At 42.3% G+C, this 22698-nt stretch overlaps 1 protein-coding gene and 1 long non-coding RNA gene across 4 annotated transcripts in view; one reads left to right on the plus strand and one right to left on the minus strand.

Moving 5' to 3' along the window:
• The window catches only part of LOC132206174 (uncharacterized), a 48219-nt gene extending 42703 nt beyond the window's left edge, over positions 1–5516 (minus strand). Inside the window, exon 1 of the long non-coding RNA XR_009442884.1 lies at positions 5407–5516. This is a non-coding gene — a long non-coding RNA (uncharacterized LOC132206174). The remainder of the gene's footprint in view (positions 1–5406) is intronic.
• Positions 5517–5788: 272 nt separating this feature from the next.
• The window catches only part of LOC125467139 (retinaldehyde-binding protein 1-like), a 31540-nt gene continuing 14630 nt past the window's right edge, over positions 5789–22698 (plus strand). For 2 of the 3 annotated variants that reach the window (XM_059639281.1, XM_059639283.1), the window contains exons 1-2: positions 5789–5907; positions 19830–19875. In XM_059639281.1, coding sequence (XP_059495264.1) covers positions 19864–19875 — 12 coding nt within the window. In that variant the 5' untranslated portion in view covers positions 5789–5907; positions 19830–19863. The other variant, XM_059639282.1, reaches the window with a different exon arrangement.

Consider the following 22698-nt stretch of genomic DNA (forward strand, 5'->3'; position numbering starts at 1 on the left):
GCCAAATATTTGCTATCCTCTGGGAAAAGAAATTCCTCTGAATCTCAGGTTTAAATGTGTGTCCCCTTGTTCTGTAACTATCTCCACTAGTTTGAGATTTCCCCACTAGTGGAAATATCTTGTCAACCCTGCCTGCCAAGACTCGTCAGAATCTTATACATTCCAATAATTCATTCCTCCACACTCCAATGAATAAAGGCCTTACTGCTTAGCCGTTTTTGATAAGTGAACTTCTTCATCCCAGGTTACAGCCTAGTAAATCTATTTAGAACTGCCTCAGTTGCCAGTATATTCTTTCTTAAATAGAAGTGAAATCTGCACATAGTATTCCAGATGCAGACTCACCAACACCCTGGACAACTGTAACAAGACTTCCTCATTTCCAAAAACCAAATCCATAGCAATAAAAGCCAAAATTCCATTCACCTCCTTAATTATGTACAGCTCCTCAAAGTTAACATTTCGTGCTTTGAGTACTTTGGCAGAAAGTATCAAAAGGCAGATTATTATTTAGTTGGAAAAAAACTCTAAACAAATGCAGCACTGAGGATCTGGGAGCTCCTGTACATGGCTTCACACTTGCCTCCTTGAAACTTCACCTGCCTAGTATTTGCCCCACTCATTCTATCTATCTACAACCTCTTACAGGCTCCTTATGAACTCATCACATTATGTCCTCGCACCTATTTTTGTATATACTGCAGATTTGGATATATTACACTCTGCCACTTTCTCCAAATCATGAATACAGAAGGTAAATAGTCAAGGTCCTAGTCATGATCCTTGTGGAACTCCACTACTTACATCGTTCCAACCTGAAAAAGACCCATTGATCTGTTGAGCTCCTTATCTTGTGGAAAGTTTGGGTAGACATCATGAGAAGACTCATTCAGTCTCACACAGATGGATTCTCCACATGGCATGCTAAAAACGACACTTATCCAAATTTAATAAGATTCACACTTTATAGAATTTATGTGAGATCTAGAAAATTGGCCAGTTTTTGATATTCTGTACTGAGGTATGGTTAAAACTGTCTCTACCAAATGTGTCAGGGTACAGCAAATTGAAAATTAGTCTGGCATCAATTTTCAACAGTGGTTAAATGTATTCCTGCAGATTTCATCATGTGGCTTGCCACCACGCTCCATATATCAGTTGGCAAATGCATCCATCCTTGTGGTAAAGTACCTCCCACCATTTTCAATAAAGCATATATCTGGTAAAGATAAAAGATTCAAAGGAAATGACTGCAAGACCAAATCTTTCTTAATCAACGTCCTTGTGATTGCCATGCAAGATTGCACACAGCAGTGCTCCTGAATATTGGTCTTCAATTCCAGAAGACTCCTGAGAGCTGGCAAAGATAGTCTTAGAATCAAAACAAGAGAGATAAAAATCGCAGCCTGGTGCCTTGCTCTCTTGGAACTGAAGGTCCAGATACAATTACTTCAGTATATACCCAGTTTCCCAGGATCCCAGGAAGAAGCTGGGGGTGGGGGAACAGATGCAGAAAAATAATTGGGAACATTTTCCACATTATGTTTGTGAAAGCACAGTATAACAGTGTCTATCCGCCAGCATAAACAGTCTGTGATCACAATAGATAGAATAATTAAGGAAGACAATGAAGGCGGGAATCATACTGTATAGTTTGAGACAGCAGTAGGATTGGCAGATGCTTAACATGAAATACTGTTGCACATAATACCACCATAGATCAAAGAAGCAGCTCATTGAAAATGTGATCACAGTGAAGTTATTCTGCAAATGGGTCAATGCAAGGTTATGTGTTAATTACACATGGTACTTGGCAAAGTGACATTAATGCATGGAGAAATAACATTAGTTGGGGTTGGGAAATTGAATTTGTGATATCATTGTTACATTTTTTGGGAATTGGATCATTTTGAGTACAGAGTAGGTGCAGATCTGGATGTCTCAAGGTGTTCAGAGATTTAGTAAGTGACAAACCCGCATTTCAAACATGCTTTGTGGCAATATTAATTATGTTGAAAAGATTCATCGCATCACTTCAATATGACATTGATACATTCATTCATTGGAAGGATAGCAACTTTGTTGAGCTGCCAACGTTTCAGCTTGTGCCTGAATCCTAAATGGCAGTGGCATTGATTTCTGCTGGTTACAGTTTGCAATACATTTCCTGATGGGGTGTTTAATACAGATTCAATAATAACCTTCAAAAGGGAATCAGATGCACACTTGAAAGAGAAATGAAAGGAAATGTTGGAAGAGTGGAGGAGTGAGAATTGTTAGACTGCTTTTTGAAAGACATGATACAGACTAGATGAGCTGAATGGCCTCTTTCTATGCTACACACCCCCATGACTCTATGATCTACCATCACATTATAGTGGCAAGTTGGGAAAGTGGCAGGATGCAAATCAGCCCCGCTATATCATATTATGCAGTCAACCCATTCCTGTCAGTTTTTAGTGAGCAGGCTTGATTAAAATTAAACCCACCTGAATCCCACCCTTGCCACCACCCAATTAAATTTTGTTTCTGCTTTTGAGGACTGGTCTTAAACCTTTTCAGTTTGAGGTCATATTTGGATTCCTGCAACTGTGTGGATAATTGATCTTTATAGAATCTGAATATGAAGTGGATACAGACCAGATTTACACAGGATCTGCCAACATCACCACAGCAAATTGATGGGATGTGTTCAATGGATTGTGATTTACTTGAAATTTGATCAAAAATGGAGCTAGGTGACCATCTCTATTCACTGATTGACTAACTGAACTACAGAAGTTATGGCAGAAAATCAAAGGCCATGTTGCATCTAGGAAGTGGCATAGCTGTTTGGATAAAAGATTGTCTAGCCAACTGTGAGCAGGTGTAAATGGGTCTTTTCCAGCTTGGTGAGATGTAACGAGTCGGGTGACACAGGGATTGGTGCTGGGACTCGACAATTTACGCTTTACGTAAATGATTTTGACGCAGGGACAGAAGAGCTAGGGTCATAGAATCATAGATTTGATTGCTAAATTTCCTGCTGACGTAAATGGCCTACCCCTATTTCTACTTCTTGTGGTCTTATGTGGAGAAAAATGTTACTTCTTACGAGGAGGCGATGGCTTAGCGGTATTGTCACTGGACTGTTAATCCAGAGCCCAGATAACGTTCTGGGGACCTGGGTTTGAATCCCACCGTGGCAGCTGGTAAAATTTGAATGCAATAAATATCTGGAATTAAGCATCTGATGATGATCGTGAATCCATTGTCAATTATCAGGAAAAGCCATCTGGTTCACTAATGTCCTTTAGGGAAGGAAACTGCCATCCTTACCTACTCTGGACTACAAGTGAACTCCAGACCCACAACAATGTGATTGCCTCTTAACTGCCATCTGGGCAATTAGGGATGGGCAATAAATGCTGCCTAGCCAGTGATACCCTCATGGAATGAATAAAAAAAGGTAAGAAAATAAGAGGACACAAGGAGATTAAAACAATTTATTGATAGGTGGGTTGGCAAAGATGTGGCAAATGGAGTAAAATGTGAAATTTCCCATTTTGACAAAAAGAGAATTAAAACAAGTATTAATATTAAAAAGTAATCTCTTATCTAAATGGGGAAGATTGCATAGCACTAAGGTGCAAAATGATCTGGGTGTCCTTGCAGACGAATTGCAAAATGTTAGTATGCAGGTATAGCAAGTAATTAATAACAGAATGTTATCATTTATTGTAAAGGGAGTATTAATGTAAGGAGGGTGTGCTTCAGATATATGGGAAACTGGTGAGATTACATCTAGAATACTTTGCACAGTACTGGTTGCCTTATTTAAGGGAGAATGTAAATGTGCTACAGGAGTTTTAGGAAAGGTTTACTCATCTAATGCCTGAAAATGAGCAGGTTGTCTTACAGGGATAGTTTGAACAGGCCAAGTTTGTATCTTTTTGCTATTGACTCGTGTGGTGTGGATGTTCATGGCTGGGCCAACATTTATTGCCTTTGCTGGTTGCCCTTGATCTGCTAGAGTAAAGAACAGTAATCCACACCTTGATTGAAACATATAAAATCGTGAAGGATCTTAACAGGGATCAGTCATTATTCTATTGAATGGCAGAGCAGGTTGAATGGCCTACCTCTATTCCCACTTCTTGTGGTCTTATGGAGAGAAAATGTTTCTTCTTGTGGGAGAATCTGGAACTATGGGTCACTGTTCAAAAATTAGCAAAAACTCATTTAAAACACAGATTAGGAAAATTTTTTTCTCTCTGAGCATTGTGAATCATAGGAGCTCTCTTCTTGAAAAGACGGTTGAAAAAGAGTCCTCAAATATTTTTGAAGCAGATGTAGACATATTCTTGTTAAAGAAGAGATGAACGGTCATCAAGGGCAGGCAGAAAGATGAATTTGAGGTTGTAATCTGATGAGCCATGATCATATTGAATAATGGAGCAGATTTAAGGGGCTGAATGGCCTACTCCTGCTCCTGATTCATATGTTCATCTGCTTGTGTATTTGTCTGATCACTGACAGTCTTTTTGGAGGATGTCTGCAGTTTGGCAACCCTGCAGGATTGCCCTGCAGTCAGCAGGAATTGAATCTCCACACATCAAGCGTCATCGACCCAGGAGAAAATGCAAGGGACATCGACCAAAACTGCTCTTACTTCAATGATTTTGAATATTGTGTTTATTTGCTGTGAAATCTGGGTTAGGGAAAGATATCTTGACAGTCAAGCTCATCCAGTTGAGTCATGAGGAGTCAATATCACACGGGCAGACCAGATTATTGATCAATGGCAAAAATGTGAATGAGGCCGGTGCAGTCAGAGCATCACGTGATAATCTTAGGAACAGATCCATATTGACAACCTAGCCTTCCAAACTGTCAAGGATAACTAAGATGTAGCTCCAGTTTAAAAGAAAGACAAAGAACAACTCATAACGTAATTACTGAATTCCTAATTGATGACTCTCAGTTTGAGGAGATGACTGGAGCATAACATATTAGTATTACTTGATATGAAAAGTGTTATCCACCGTGATCATAAACCTATAAAAAAGCCTCTAAGTCTGCAGCCTACCAAACAAATCAGCTTCCCAGTTTTAATGTAGTTCCCTTTGCACTTCAAATTAAAATGTTCGGAAAAATGTGATGAAAACCCTAACAATTTAAATCAGCCCATAAATCACCAGATCAGATCAGCTGCAGCAAGGACTTATCACAAGAACTATCCACAAGATTGTTTCCTTTTAACTATCTCAGTGAAAGTTGATATGATTCCTGAAGATGCCTTTCCTTAATTAACAATTACCAACAAAATAACATTTCATATTTGCCAAATTAATCAATTGATTTATGATGCCTATTAAACAGTAGTTACTTCTATCACCAAAACCAAGGTGTTATTTATGAATATACCTTTAGTAACCTGGTGGCAAAATCCTCTTTGATATTTCTTTCCCAGTGAATTTTGTTGACAGGGCAATTCTTATCATGCTAGATTGATCAGGGATCCAGGAGTCTTTCCGTCTTCCATTCAAGTTTTTGGCTGCAGTTGGCCAACAAAGTGGCTTGTAAATGGCATTTTTGCTTGTTATTACAACTTAGAAACCCTGCACGCAATTTTTCTTACACAATGCACACACACACCGCCCCCCCACCCACCCCTCTCTCTCCATCACTGGCACCCCAGCTCCCTGATCAACCTGCAATTCATGCCAATGGACGGTTCTGTGTTTTAGGCTGATTTAATTAGAAGTTGCTGTGAGTGACGTCTTGTGACAATCTAATCCGAATCTACAAAGCTTTGTCCTGAAACTCTCTGCTACCCAATCGTGTCAACCTTCTGGGAGAAGCAGGAGCCTTCCTTTGCTTGTTAAAGTGAACAGCTCACCACTTTTGTCTGCCTGCCAGCAGTCGGTGAGTGACAAGGGTCCTTAAACATCCAATGGATTTAGTCAATTCTTGGTCTGTTGACTTTATCAAATAGAACTTGGGTGCATTTTGCTGCCTTGACATAGGTGAGGTTGCAGTAAGATACATATGTTTTTGTTGCACACTGAGATAAGATTATTGGATAGTATATACAAAATGCTTAAAGTGATTGTCAACCTGTGAACTCTGGAAACCTTACACAGAGCCAAGACAAGAGCGAGAAACAGAGTAGGTGTCTCATGCAGCAAAAAAATTAAATGTTAAGGTATAAAAGTTTTCATCAGAATGTATCTAACAGATTCCTACTTGAAATGTTCATTTGTATTTTCTCATTATCTCTTGTAAAGCGACTTTTTGTGTATTTCCAGTATTTTAGCAGTTTCACCTAAGATTTCCAGAATTCTCAAATTTACTTTTCTCTCTCTATCATTTCTTTTTCTTTGCTTTTTAAGTACATTTAAAGCTGCATACGACAGTTCACACAGATATTCTCAGAATGTACTCATGCTAATTGGTTATTTTTTGAAAGGGAACAAAGTATTATTTGTCTGAATCTGCCTCCTCTGTGTGAATCTGAGTCTTGTGATTCAACTGACGTTGTAGAAGTTTATAAAATTATGAGGGGGGTGGATAGAGTAAAGAGACAAGGTCTTTTCCCCATGGTGAGGGAGTCCAAAACTAGACGGGAAAGGTTTAAGGTGAGCGGGGAAAGATTTAAGAGTGACCTAAGGGGCAACTTTTTCACACAGAGAATGGCGTGTGTAGGGAACAAGCTGCCAGAGGAAGTAGTGGAGTTGGGTATGTTATAACATTTAAAAGGCATCTGGGTGGGAATACGAACAAAAATACTGGTATATGGGATTAGAATTATGTAGGATATCTGGTCCGCATGGATGAGTTGGACTGAAGGGTCTTCTCCATGCTGTATATCTCTAAGGCTCTAAGTGCTTTAATGGGTGAAAGTGAAATTTTGTTAAAGTTGTAACTCTCCTCTTTTGCAGAAAAGTCGACTTCTGCTTAGGTCCTTTGATTCAGAATTTAATCGAATATTGCTAATTTATCTGCAGTGCAGTGTTTATTTATATTGTGAGATTAATATTATAATCACAAATCTTTTTACTTCATGTGAAGTAACACAAAGTATTATTATAAGCATTACTGATGCCATCAGGCAAAGCAGGAAGAGTAATTAATAAATGGAAGTTGTAATACTTCCCGATCTTTAATGTCTGATTCTTAAGCTTGCCTCGATGGCTGATGTGCTTGAGTATGACATACAGACATTACCATCCTCTCGAAGGCTAATATACATCCGCAGTAAAGATGGCTTTTGGCACTAACTGAGACAGGTCAGGAGGTTTCCAGCTTTGAACCACAGCCTGGGTTAACGCTGCCAACTTCTTATGACAGTATGTCTGCTATGCTCTCAGTACCTGGGAGGTCATGATTGAAAAATGGCACACCCACAGCACTGCTAGGAAGGGGTGATCTGGGATTTGATGCAGCAACAGTGAAGGAATGGCGATAGAGTTCCAGATAACAAAGTGTGGAGCTGGATGAACACAGCAGGCCAAGCAGCATCTTAGGACCACTGTTTGGCCTACTGTGTTCATCCAGCTCCACACTTTGTTATCTCGGATTCTCCAGCATCTGCAGTTCTCACGATCTCTGATCGCGATAGAGTTCCAGGTCAGTATTGTGGCTAGGAGGGGAACCTGTGGTCACTTCTGCTGCATTTGCCTGTTTAGGTGGTAGAAATCACAGTTTTGTAAGGTGTTATAGTAAAAACTGTTTCCTGAAAGGAGAATATATGAATTCACCAAACTGGAACTTGCTGCCTAATATAATCAAGTAAAAGTAAAACACTGAAGTGTAAATATCTTAGATAATAAAATGTGAGGCTGGATGAACACAGCAGGCCAAGCAGCATCTCAGGAGCACAAAAGCTGACGTTTCGGGCCTAGACCGCTCTCTCATGAAGGGTCTAGGCCCGAAACGTCAGCTTTTGTGCTCCTGAGATGCTGCTTGGCCTGCTGTGTTCATCCAGCCTCACATTTTATTATCTTGGAATCTCCAGCATCTGCAGTTCCCATTATCAGTGTAAATATCTTGTTCATTTGCTGTAACTTTACAGAATTGTTGGGTGTTTGGATGAGTCATTACTTTAGGTCAACGTTAGTAGAAAGTTGGAGTTCTATTGTTAATATCTTTCAACCTAATGAGAGAGGGGAAGGAAGGATTCAACATGAGGAAAATGCACTGTAGCTCTGGTACGTATGAGGCAGGGTGCAGGTATGACAAACTCATTCTGCTGAGCTGACAATCTCTGCATTGCTGCTTTAGAAGGTTGGCTGGTGGAATGCTGTTCCAGATGGCCTGGATTTTAGACCAGAATTGCTGGAGAACTGGGTTAATGCAACATGGGTTTCACTCAGATCCTTCTATTTATTTTTAAATGTATTCCAACAATTTGTTACTATGTGAACACATTATCTCAGGAAGGTAAAATCATCACAGGTGTTCTTTATTCAGGATGTGAACGTCTCTGACCAGGCCAGCATTTATTGCCCATCTCTAATTGTCCATAGGGCAGTTAAGAGTTAATCACATTGTTGTGGGTTTGGAGTTATGTGTAGGTCAGACCAGATGAGGATGGCAGATTTCATTTCCTAAATGATTTTGACGAAGCAGATTGGATTTTACAGTAGCCAGTGGTGCTGCATGGTCACCGTTAGATGAGATTTTTATGGAATTCAGATTTCACTATCTTCCATGGTGGGAATTGAACGCATGTCTTCAGAACATTAACCTGGGTTCTGGATTAATAGCTCTGTGAAATTATCATTCCACCACCATTGATATAGTAACAACTTATAGTGCATCGCATATGTACATTCTAGAGCCAATTAGGTAAGAGTGATAATACTCTTTGATTGGCACACTGTAGAAATTTTATCTGATTTATGCTGTGATTTATAAAAGGCATTAATAAGACCAGGGGCTAGCGATAGTTACATAATTTGAACTTGGCACTGTTGACTACACTCTGATTTAAAAGGCTATAGGTTCAAGAGATGTTCTGGGATTTCAGCAGAGCCTTAAGGCTAGTATTAAGGAAGTGCTGGATTATCTGAATTATAGCTTTCAGTGAGCCATTAAGCCTAGACAGCACCTGAAATTCAGGACATTAACGATCTCTTGGAGTTTTCATGGACTCAAAAATTAGCGATAAGTTCATCCAGCATTTTAACTGCAACCTTCTGTCTGCCGAAACAGATGAGCTGCTTATTCAGTGTTTTTGCTTTTCCAACTGCAATTAGATCATATACCTAAACAACATTTCTCACAATTCATACATAATTCATTGAAGTGAAATTAGACATAAGGAACTAGCTTCTTAAACAATTTCCTTTAATGTTATTTTGGCTTCGTTTCTTCACTCACCAAAGTGATTTGGTGTCACAAAAACTGATAGTAAGATACTTTATACACGCTGATTCTTTCTTTTTTCTCATTTTGGTTGAAAAGTGTTGAAACTCAACTTATGACTCAGCCACCTCCTGAGATTCCAGCTTTACAGATGCCAATCTTCACCCAATTTGATTCACTCAATATGATATTAAGAAATAGCTGAAGGCATTGGATGGTGCAAAGCCCATGGGCCCCGACAACATTCCAGCAAAAGGACTAAAGACACGTTTCAGAATTAGCTGCATACTCAGCCAAGCTGTTCTAGTACAGTCCAATTGGCATTTACCTACCAATGTGAAAAATTGGTCAGGTTTGTTCTGATCCTCTGTAACAAGCTAAATCCAACCCGGCCAGTTACTGTCCCTTCAGGCTATACCTAGTTATCACTGTCGCCCAGTTTGACTTCTACTAGGCCCACTCATTTCCTGATCTCATTACAGAATTGGCCCGAATATAGACAGAAGAGCTGAATCAAATGCAGATGTGTGTCACTTGACATCAAGACAGCATTTGACCAAGTGTGACATCAATAAGCCATGGCAAAATTGGAAGCAATGGGAACCAGGAGAAAGATTCTCTGCTGTTTGGCACAAATAGATGGCTGTGGGTTGCTGGATTTTAATCATCTCAGCTTCAAGTTATCACTGCAGCTGTTCCTCAGGGTAGTATTCCAGACCCAATCATTTCAGCTGCTTCACTGTGGATGTCCTGTCCATCATAAGGTCAGTGGTCTAGATGTTCTCCGATGTTGTACAACATTCAGCACACCTTCTGATGTTTCAGACACTGTGTCTAAATGCAGCTAGACCTGAACAACACTCAGATTTGGGATGACAATTCATACCTGGGTAACCTGATTCCACACTGCTGTGCATGTTGCTATCTATCTTACTGAGGATCCTGCAGACTTTTACTACTGTAGGATTGACTTAAAATGTCACTATACAGCTACCCACTCACATTAGTAACCCTGATCTCTGGTAAGGTGGCTCAGGAGACTATCTATGCAACCTTGGCAATGAAGTGAAAGCTAGGCAGCGTCTCTTTCCTGCTCCCCAACCCTACAGTCCTGACCCGAAATGTCAACTTTCCTCCTCCTCTGATGCTGCCTGGCCTGCTGTGTTCCTCCAGCTATACACTGTGCTACCTACGATAGGGGTGCAGGCCTATGAGCCTTTGTCTTCTGTGTGGAGATATAGTAGTTGCAATGCCTTGTCTTGCAGTCCTTGAGACTGACTGTCTTAGCTATGGGGAAGCTACAGTGTTGCATGAATGTGCCTGGCTCCTTGTCGCTCGTTGACCTCAGGGGTTACAAGATGGTGATCAATCAGGGCACAACATCTTCCCAATTAACACTTCATGAGGTGAGATCAGATTCGGATGGTATGTGGACAAGAATTATTTCTCATCAACTTGATTAGACAATCAACTTAACTAACTAAACCCAGATATGTAGCATTGTGCAATCACTGGACCACTGATTATTCAAATAGCTGTTTAAGAGCCCTCATATTTCTAGCCCTAAATTCCAGCCCCTTTAAAAATACACGTACGTATTCCTCCTGTTGTTTTCTGGATATCAAGGGCTCATAGAGATGTACAGTTATGGGGATAGGGTCAGGGTCAGGGTCATGATTCTGGGTGGGATGCACTTCGAAGGGTCGATGTGGACTCCACAGACTGAATGTCCTCTTGCCATAGAGATTCTAAGTAGGGCAATTCATAAGATGTAAGTACATGTATTAAGGATGGTCCCTATTTGATGATGTGAGAGTGAGTGTTCCTTCCTGGTTTGACCTATTTGCAAGATAGTATAAGACGGTCCTTCATTCTTTATGTAGCGAGATGGTTGCACCTTATTCATATTGTACCTGATCAGGGCATGATGGTTGGGACAGTGAAGAAGAAGGAGATTTATTCTGCAGGGGACCCATGCTCTTACAGTACAGACACAAACTGCTCGATTTAGTTTGCGATTGTGTGTTTCTTCATATGAACCACCTGGCGTCATCTTTACTCTCCCATTCAATCCCCATGCCCCTAATATTCTTTTACTTCATGAACTAATTCCTGTAAATTCCATGCAGATCCTCTGTAGCAGTTTTATGTAATCACAGTTGTAGGTGCAAATGCAGATACTGTCAGCAAATGTATCAGATCTCAAAAGGTGCTGCAGAATGATACATTAGAAAAGTTCACCGACTATAGTGTGGGAGTGAGTGATGAGTCCGCTTGACTACACATTTATAGGTACACGTTACAAAATCCCGTTTCACAAATCAGAAATGGACTCTGCTTGCCTCTCCATCAAGTGGTACAGCAGAATTCCACTACCCTCCACAGAAAGAACTTCTTCTAATCTTGCCTTTCATTACTTTTGTGATTATGGTCGCTTCTTTTCCCTAACTCTGCTGTAACCTTGTAAACTAAATGACTAAATAACTAAATGGCTATAACCCAAAGGCACAACCTCAGAGTGAAGAGATGACCCTTTAGAACTGAGCCAAAGGGCAATTAATCTGTGGAACTCATTGCCACGTAAAGCTAGTGGAGGCCATGTCATTGAATGTATTTAAGACAGAGATAGATATGTTCTTGATCAGTAAGAGGATCAAGGGTAACGGAGAGAAGGCAGGAGAATGGGGCTGGTAATGGTATCAGCTATGATTGAATGACAGAGCAGACTCAATGGACTGAATGGGTTAATTCTGCATCTGCTCCGTCTTATGGACACAAAAATGTTAATTAGGTTTCTGTGAGGCTGTCAGAATAGGAAACAGTGAGTCAAACAAATGTTTAGCCCTCTGAGAAAAAATTAGTACAATTGGGATTTTTGGCAAAGATGACATCTGTTGGCTATCACTTGCAGTTCATGTGGTAAAGATGCTCCTACAAGAGCAACACTAAAGTACAGCTCAGTATCCAGAGAGATTTGTAAAACAATTTAAAGTCATAAGCGTTGGAGAAAGTCAGTATTATGAGTGACAAAAGAAAGGCAAGGGAAGTCAACCTGTTAATTGCCAACTTCTGATGTTTTTCACTAAGCACTTCCTGAAAAACAAAACATTAGTTTCCAACATGATTGACTAGGAAACAGTTTAGAGTGTCTGATATCCTTCTAGCTGATTTTCTTTTCCCTAGCATGCTATGTTTTGGGAAGTATTGAATGTCTTTTTGGAAATGGGCCTTGATTCTTTATGACCAATGCTTGGAACATTTTCAGTTGGCAGCAACTTCCTCTTTGGGAGCTAATACTTGAATGAGATAAGGCTCATTGTAAAGAAAACCAGGAATGTTCTGCAGAGCGATTTAAATGCAACAATGGGAAGACATGCAATACAATGTAATCTGCTGTAGACTGGATCCAAATTAGAAGGTGGTTCCTCAGCATTCAGCGATGGATTGAATCCACAACAATCAGGTTGAATTGGTCTGGAACGATCATAGAGGATTGCTTCACAATGACAATGGCTGGACCTGATCTAGAGTGATAGGGGATGACTGGGCCAACTGAATGGATTCTTTAGAATTTTCAGAGAATCAGGTGGACATTGATGATCCATCTTTATTGAAACATTAAGCAGGGAATTTGGGAAATCTCCTGATCTCTCATGTGGTCATTTATCTTTGACAATTGTGTATCATCAACCAGATTTCCATCAGTGTCACAGAATTGTTCAGTAACAAAGAGGCATTTTCTAACTCAGACGATTGGAATAATTCCTGAATCAATTTCTATTAATACTTGATTTCAAGAACTAATAACATTATCCTTAAATGGGAAACATTGTAATAACATTGCTTAAATTTTGAGATTAACGTTGAGATCAACTCACATGTGCCTGGCAGTTTGGCTGATGTTAAATATTGTATAAAGCTGTTGGCAGGAGAGATAGCAGCAGTTACAATTCAGTCCAGCCATCAGTTAAACTGAGGACAGGCATCTGAGGGCAATTGTCAGATTCAGGCAAGGCCTTATTGTAAATCTGCAAAATCTCAACCTAACAGTGCCTTTGGTGTTTTGTTATCTTTATTCATGAGGTCCACACAAGCCCAAATCATGGCAGGGATTGCGCAGTGACCGAAAGAGACCAAGTTCCGTTTTCTGTGCAAGCCCTGTGGGCCAGCAGAAGAAGCCAAAGCTTTCCCTCAGAAATGTTGCAAAGAACCTTGTAGCTCCTCAGCCCGGTGCCTTGTTTCTCCCATCAGTGGAATCAGTTGCCAAACCACTTCCCTTGTAGTAGCATTGTGCTTTGGCAACCAATGTCGTGGACATTCAAAGCCAATTGTTCTGAAAACAAAAAATGCTGGAATTCACAGCATCTGTGGAGGGAGAGCAAACTAATGTTTCAAGTCCAGATGACTCTTCATCAGAGCCAGTCATTTAGACTCAAAATGTTAGTATACTCTCTCTCCATGGATACTGCCTGCTTGTTGTGATTTTTCAGCAGTTTTTGTTTTCAGTACAAATTCCAGAATGTGTAGTAATTTGCTCCTACAAGGCAATTATTGCTGTATTGTTGTTGACATACTCTCATTACTGAATGAGAGATTGTCTTGCTTAATCAAAACATCTCTTGAGTTAAAATGGGAATTCCCTGCCTTCCCATGCTCCCTCTTGCCCTTGTGCCACCTAAAACTAACCTTTGGTTTGAATTGTTTGTCCATCCACATGAGGAATAAGGAAGGAGCTATGCTTTTTTAGTATGATTCCTCAGTCTCGGCTTCTCTGTGAATGGCTGTGACCTTAGTTGCTCATTGCCTATGCTAACCTTAGGCCATTTACAGTCCTAAGTAATGTAATGTTTCAGTATCATCTTCAGTACAGCATCAGTTCCAGATTGTTCCTCTCTTGGAGTAAAGCATTCTACAGTCTGATTATACTTAGCATGGCAAGAGTTTCTTTTTATCTTCCCTTTTATATATTCAGTGATTATCTTGACGTGATAACCTCTTGTGTTCGGTTATGCCTGCAGTGAAATTATCTACATGTGAGTTTGCTTTGCTCAGTCCTTTCATCACTGAGCTACAGGCAGGTGGATGTGTTTACCTTGCGGTGTGCCCCTGAAGGTACGCATTTCCAGGAGGATCCTGGCTGACAGGAACCTGCATCTGCTATGCAGCATTTCCTGGTTCAAGATTCACCCTGACAAAAAGCATCTCTTTGAGATTAACAGCTACATTCCAGGGCACAATGTTGTCCTGTTCCTTCTGTCAGATTCACATGAATAAGTTATTACTGAGAACGAAATGATTGCTTCCACAATGGGTTGACCTTAATGCAACTCAGAATAACAAGTTCCAGTGCTGTACAATGCAGTACTACCCTTATTAATAAGGATCATGGAGCTATAGAATTTTGTTAAAATCCATCTAGGTTACTGACATTCTTAATGGAAGGAAATCTGCTGGTCATACCTGGTCTGGTTGACTCCTGCCTATCTGAACAGATTGTTAACGTATAATGTGAATAATTGTAGTTCCAAAACTGACCCTTGCAGAACTCCACCGGTCACTGGCCAATTGGCTTCCTTCAGCTCCATAACAATGCTGTGATTCTGAAAGGATTAACTGACACCACTGGATTAAACCATGCATCAGAATACAAAGGACTGTTCCTGGAAGGAGCTGAGGACTTTTCTCCATGCCTCTTCCGAGTGACCTACCGAGTGTTTCAGAGATTGTTCTTAGTGTTAATATTATCCAGGCAAAGTAGCAATATGTACAAATTTGTAAGTTGTGCCTCATGTCCCAAAAGAGAGCGTCATGTATCTCTGATGCTTTTAAGTAACATGTAATAAATATTCATCAAGATTGAGCCTTTCTTCTGCCTATGACAGTGTGTGGATATACTTCTCCACATGGTATCAGTAGCTTAGACAAATACCAGTTTTTGGATTAGTGGTGACCAATCCACCCAAGAGATTGTAGCAGTAAATTTATGTGTTCAAAAGTTAATGCTTTTTTGAGATTCAAGGCCAAATATTATTAGTAACTCAGGTGTCCAGCACTGCTGCTTCATTGGTTGCTATTTCCTGTTCAAATGCAAAGTTTGGCTGTAGTTGTTTCTTAAGAGCTGTTTTTATTACAGGACTTTACAGAAATCAATAAACTTCAAAGAAGTGAGCTGCTGGCACTTTTCCTGCTTTTCTATTCCTGGAGCTGAGCGTATTTCCCAAGGGAGGCATGAACTGAGCTGATAGGATGTTCTGAGCAGAGTTTCACGATCAACTTTGAAGATGAATGGTTCATTGATGACAGAAATAAAATTTCACTGAAAAGAACTTCACTGAGCAATTTGCACTTACATGTGAATCACAGACACATGGAAACACTCAAGAATACAAATGGACTTGTTCTAATTATGCCTCCCTATCTCCCAATATAGCCGTTGAATATAGCAACAATGATAACATCTTATATTAATGCAGTTCCTTTATAATAGAAAATCCTCCAGCTGCTTCGTAGAAGCATTATCAAACAAGAAAGTCCTTTTTGTTGTTATTCCTGAAAAGACCATATATTTCACCACAGTGTCCCTTGGGCACATTATCCAAAGCTACGGAGTCAACTTCAAAATGCCCTTCAATGATCCAACACTAACTCATTCATCCCTTATATTGCAAATTTATCGCTTGATTGCTCATCTGGTATCCAGTCCTAGCTGAGCCTTAATTATCTCAAAGGAAGTTGTCAGAAAACCACAGTCTTTGCATTTGGCCCCTGCCAAAGAAATCTGTACCTTTGCCAGGGATTTTGTCCCCTTCTTGGTCACCTCTCCAACTTGAGCCAAACTGTTCACGATCTTGGTGTCTAGTTCAGACACTGGGTTGAGCTTCTGCCCACATGGTACCATTTGTGAGAACAACTGTGACCTCATCACCTCAGGGGACCTCCCACCCACAGCCTCCAACCTCATTGTTCCCCAACCCCGCACAGCCCGTTTCTATCTCCTTCCCAAAATCCACAAACCTGCCTGCCCTGGTCGACCCATTGTCTCAGCCTGTTCCTGGCCCACCAAACTCATCTCCACCTATCTGGACTCCATTTTCTCCCCTTTGGTCCAGGAACTCCCTACCTATGTCCGTGACACCACCCACACCCTCCACCTCCTCCAGAACTTCCAATTCCCTGGCCCCCAACACCTCATTTTCACCATGGACGTCCAGTCCCTATACACCTGTATTCCGCATGCAGATGTGCTCAAGGCCCTACGCTGCTTCTTGTCCCGCAGGCCCGACCAGTCCCCCTCCACCAACACCCTCATTCGCCTAGCCGAACCCGTCCTCACCCTCAACAACTTCTCTTTCGACTCCTCCCACTTCCTACAGACTAAGGGGGTGGCCACGGGCAACCGCATGGGCCCAAGCTATGCCTGCCTCTTTGTAGATTACGTGGAACAGCCCATCTTCCGCACCTACACAGGCCCCAAACCCCACCTCTTCCTCCATTACATTGATGACTGTATCGGCGCCGCCTCTTGCTCCCCAGAGGAGCTCGAACAGTTCATCCACTTCACCAACACCTTCCACCCCAACCTGCAGTTCACCTGGGCCATCTCCAGCACATCCCTCACCTTCCTGGATCTCTCAGTCTCCATCTCAGGCAACCAGCTTGTAACTGATGTCCATTTCAAGCCCACCGACTCCCACAGCTACCTAGAATACACCTCCTCCCACCGACCCTCCTGCAAAAATTCCATCCCCTATTCCCAATTCCTCTGCCTCCGCCGCGTCTGCTCCCACGATGACACATTCCACTCCCGCACATCCCAGATGTCCAAGTTCTTCAAGGACAGCAACTTTCCCCCCACAGTGGTCGAGAACGCCCTTGACTGCGTCTCCCACATTTCCCGCAACACATTCCTCACACCCCGCTCCTGCCACAACCGCCCAAAGAGGATCCCCCTTGTTCTCACACACCACCCCACCAACCTCCGGATACAATGCATCATCCTCCGACACTTTCGCCATCTACAATCCGACCCCACCACCCAAGACATTTTTCCATCCCCACCCTTGTCTGCTTTCTGGAGAAACCACTCTCTCCGTGACTCCCTTGTTTGCTCCACACTGCCCTCCAACCCCACCACACCCGGCACCTTCCCCTGCAACCGCAGGAAATGCTACACTTGCCCCCACACCACCTTCCTCACCCCCTCCCAGGCCCCAAGATGACTTTCCATATTAAGGAGAGATTCACCTGCACATCTGCCAATGTGGTATACTGTATCCATTGTACCCGGTGTGGCTTCCTCTACATTGGGGAAACCAAGTGGAGGCTTGGGGACAGCTTTGCAGAACACCTCCGCTCGGTTCGCAACAAACAACTGCACCTCCCAGTCGCAAACCATTTCCACTCCCCCTCACATACTTTAGATGACATGTCCATCATGCGCCTCCTGCAGTGCCACAATGATGCCACCCGAAGGTTGCAGGAACAGCAACTCATATTCCGCTTGGGAATCCTGCAGCCCAATGGTATCAATGTTGACTTCACCAGTTTCAAAATCTCCCCTTCCCCCACCGCATCCCTAAACCAGCCCAGTTCGTCCCCTCCCCCCACTGCACCATACAACCAGCCCAGCTCTTCCCCTCCACCCACTGCATCCCAAAACCAGTCCAGCCTGTGTCTGCCTCCCTAACCTGTTCTTCCTCTCACCCATCCCTTCCTCCAACCCCAAGCTGCACCTCCATCTCCTACCTACTAACCTCATCCCACCTCCTTGACCTGTCTGTCTTCCCTGGACTGACCTATCCCCTCCCTACCTCCCCACCTATACTCTCCTCTCCACCTATTTTCTTTTCTCTCCATCTTCGGTCCACCTCCCCCTCTCTCCCTATTTATTCCAGAACCCTCACCCCATCCCCCTCTCTGATGAAGGGTCTAGGCCCGAAACGTCAGCTTTTGTGCTCCTGAGATGCTGCTTGGCCTGCTGTGTTCATCCAGCCTCACATTTTATTATCTTGGATTCTCCAGCATCTGCAGTTCCCATTATCACCATTTGTGAGAGCTTCTGTTTGTCAGAAAAGGGGTCGACATCAGGTAAACTCATGGTGAAATGCTTACTGCCCTGTTCCCACTTCCATTTCTCTCAGCAACATTTTGGTCATGATTTGCTTCTCAGTAGCCGGGGCAATCACCTGTTTAGGTCAGATACCTGCTCACATTCCTGCTAATCAAGGTCTTATCACACAAATACAACATTGACACAACTTTAAGGTACAAATGGGTGGATCCTGCACTGATACCAGTCATTGACTGACCGAGTGACTGACAGAATCATTCTGAAACCAAGCATATTTCTGGCCTATTAAAGAATTGTTTGGGACAGCAGGAACATAAATATTGCATCTTACCAATTACTGTTTGCATAATTATCCCAGCATTGCTTTCCCCCACTCCGCTCAGTAAGCTTTTAGCTGGATTATGCCACTGAGATTCCAAGTCCTCACCCTACTAACAAGCTCCTGTGAATGCTGCTTCTGCTTTCATTCATCGGCTGAGCAGATGAAGTCCATGCCCCAAAAGGGTTCAAGCCTAACAGGAATAACCTAAAATTTAAAGGAGCACTTTACCCCACTCTCTATCAAAATTATTATCTCTTCTACTTCCAGCTCACTCAACTCATTTCTTGCTGAAGCCCATTTCAAACACTCAAGCACTGTCCTACGTAGATCTCTGTTCTGCACCTTTGAAAAAGCTCCTTTCTGGAACAATGTCTCATCTATCACTTCAGCCCCCTGTCTCCAAGTTGCATCAAATTCTGTGTGATCAGTCTGGTGCCACGTTCCTTCATTCTGCTATCTATAGTCTATTATCTACCCCATTTGCCTTGTCAGTGGTGGCCATGTCTTCAGCAATTGTAGTCACATTCCTGGGAATTTCTTCTCTAAATCCAGGAAAATTTCCACCTCCATTAGGATCATCACACCTTTGTGAAGAATGTCTTTATGTGAACAATGTGATGTGTGTGTAAATTGCTTTTGCATTTTCTTCATTCTCTTTCTCTTCAGATACATAAAAGTATATTGTTGACCCTGGTTATGCTTGGCAAGATGTTGCAGTGGTTTGCTGTTGTCTTCTGCAGATGGCTGACTGGGATTCTCTCCAAATACTACCATCAGCAATTGGTTTATGTTGGGGGGATTTATAAGTTGATCTCCACCTGCTGATTGGCTGTATTGTGAGCACACTTTCTTTAGCCATCAAATCGTGGAGCAGGAGTTCAACTCAGAACTTCTGTCTCAGGGGCAGGAACACTACCACTACCCCACAAAACCCACATTTTCTTCATTATCCACTGTCATTGACAGATTCTGACATGAAGTCTAGTCAAGTGGATAGAGATAGGGTGGAGATCAACTCTTAAATGAGGCTGAGTGGTCTTGTTCTTACTTTATGATTATTTGATTGTATTTTGTTTTATGTTCCAGGGTGTAAAAAAAGGGCCAGCACTAAAGCGATATCATGGCTATGATTGTAAGTATGTAAAGAAATCATTTTCTCACATCTCATAAACAACATGATGTAACACAGAGGTAGGCAATTTCTTCTGCAATCTCTCAGCATTCAATACAGTGATCAAAATTGTGACATTGTAAATTGGCATGAGAGGAAAGAATGAAAAATAAAGTCAATCTGCTCTACTGTGTCTCATACTTGATATTTTCAGGTGACTCTAGCTTAGATGTAATGGATTCAATAGGCATTTTCTGTATTGCATGATTCAAAGTCAAGGAGCACACTACCCTTTGGCAAGGATTGGATGGCATTGGAGATCCTTGTGTGTGTGAGAGAGAGAGAGAGAGAGGGAGGGAGAGAGAGGGAGGGAGAGGGAGGGAGAGGGAGGGAGAGGGAGGGAGAGGGAGGGAGAGGGAGGGAGAGGGAGGGAGAGGGAGGGAGAGGGAGGGAGAGGGAGGGAGAGGGAGGGAGAGGGAGGGAGATTGTTCTTCCCCTTGTAGTATCCCATATACCCTCACCTCAGAACTGAGCATTCTAAGCTTTTTGAAACTCACTGTGGCCATTTAAGACAATTTGCAACTAGGATCATCTGCACTTCTCAGCTTTAAAATTTTTCAGTACCCAGAACAGAATGTGCCTTGATTTTGTATTTTTAAAAAATGGTTTCATGGAATGTGAGTATTGTCACCTATTTCTAATTGCCCTTGTGATAGTCTTGGTGAACTTTTTATGCAAACCACAGCAGTCTATCTAGTATAGGTACTGTTATGACAATGTTTTTAGAGAGACAATTCTAGGATTTTAACCCAGCAACAATGACAATGATGGAATGGCAAAACATTTCCAAGTCAGGATTGTGAGTGGAAATCGCAGGTGCTTCTGTTCCCATGTACCTACTGCCCTTGTCCTTCTAGATAGAAATAGTCATAGAGTTGCATACTTACACTCTTCTGTAACAAAATATTCAACACCCTGACTAGTTCCCTTTCAGTGTGTGCTTGGTCAGTGACTTCCACACAGTTTCCAATCTGTTAACATGATTTTATCATGTGAGAATCCAAAGTTGTAAATAGCATAAATTAGGAAATGTTGGTTGCCTGAGTGACCAATTTGATTTAAACTTTGAGAGAGTGAACCAGAGAGACTAAGCAAATGCAAATGTTGATCACAACATTGGAGTTGAGGCACCACAAATACCTTCAGTGTTGTTGGACTCCAAAATGGGACTTTTGACTGTATGAATTAACAGCAGAAGTAGACCATTTGCCCCTTTCAGCCTGTTGCATCATTCAAGAAGATCATGGTCTTGTTTTAAATTCCAAATTCTCAGCTACGTTTGACTGGCTTTGATTCTCCTGCCTACAAAGAATCTATCCTCCTCTATGTTTAAATATTCAATGAATCACCTCCAATGTCTTCTGGACAGAGGCATCCAAAGCTGTACAATCCCTTAGAATCATAGAATCCATTCAGCCCATCAAGTTGACACCACTCTCTGAAGAGCATCCCACCCTATCCCACAATTAGCACAGTAATTACCTAGCCTGCACATCCGTGGAAACTGTAGGGCAATGTAGCACGGCCAATCCACCTAGCCTGCACATCTTTGGACTGTGGGAGGAAGCCTGAGTAGCTGGCAGAAACCCTCTCAGACATGGGGAGAACAGACAAACTCCACATAGACAGTCATCCAGGGGTGGAATCGAATTCAAGCCCACTCACACTGTGAGGCAGCTGTGCTAACCACTGAGCTACCATGCCACCAATCTTTGTGCTTCTAGGGTAACCCGGGATTTTTAAACAATGCCCCTTGGTTTTGGATGAACCCAAAGGAGAAAACATTTTCTCCGCATCCACCTTGGCAAGACAGTTTGGCATCTTGCATTCAATCAAGTCACCTGGCCCTCTTCCAAACTCCAGTGAAAACTAACCCAGAATGTTCAATCTGTCTTCAAAAGACAACCCACTCATTCCACGTATCAAACAATTTTATGAAGATTGGCAGGTGCCTGGAACCTCAAGGCATAGTGGTGGAGGCAGATACGATAGGGGCATTGAAGGGGCTTTTAGATAAGCACATGAGTGAGCAAAGAATGGAGACATATGGACTAAGGGCGGGCAGAGGGATTAGTTAACTTGGTGTTAAGGACCTGTTCCTGTGAAGTACTGTTCTATGTTCTAATTAAATCTCATTTCAACTGCCTTCAGCACATTTCTATCATTTCTTACACAAACAGAATAAAACTGAAGTATAATATTATTACTAGATAATAAAATGTGAGGCTGGATGAACACAGCAGGCCAAGTAGCATCTCAGGAGCACAGAAGCTGATGTTTCGGGCCTAGACCCTTCATCAGAGAGGAGGATGGGGAGAGGGAACTGGAATAAATAGGGAGAGAGGGGGAGGCGGACCGAAGATGGAGAGTAAAGAAGATAGGTGGAGAGAGTATAGGTGGGGAGGGAGGGACGGGATAGGTCAGTCCAGGGAAGACGGACAGGTCAAGGAGGTGGGATGAGGTTAGTAGGTAGATGGGGGTGCGGCTTGGGGTGGGAGGAAGGGATGGGTGAGAGGAAGAACCGGTTAGGGAGGCAGAGACAGGTTGGACTGGTTTTGGGATGCAGTGGGTGGGGGGGGGAAGAGCTGGGCTGGTTGTGTGGTACAGTGGGGGGAGGGGACGAACTGGGCTGGTTTAGGGATGCAGTAGGGGAAGGGGAGATTTTGAAACTGGTGAAGTCAACATTGATACCATTAGGCTGCAGGGTTCCCAGGCGGAATATGAGTTGCTGTTCCTGCAACCTTCGGGTGGCATCATTGTGGCACTGCAGGAGGCCCATGATGG

The sequence above is a fragment of the Stegostoma tigrinum genome, chromosome 33, assembly GCF_030684315.1.
Source record: "Stegostoma tigrinum isolate sSteTig4 chromosome 33, sSteTig4.hap1, whole genome shotgun sequence".
NCBI classification, from domain to species: Eukaryota; Metazoa; Chordata; class Chondrichthyes; order Orectolobiformes; family Stegostomatidae; genus Stegostoma; species Stegostoma tigrinum.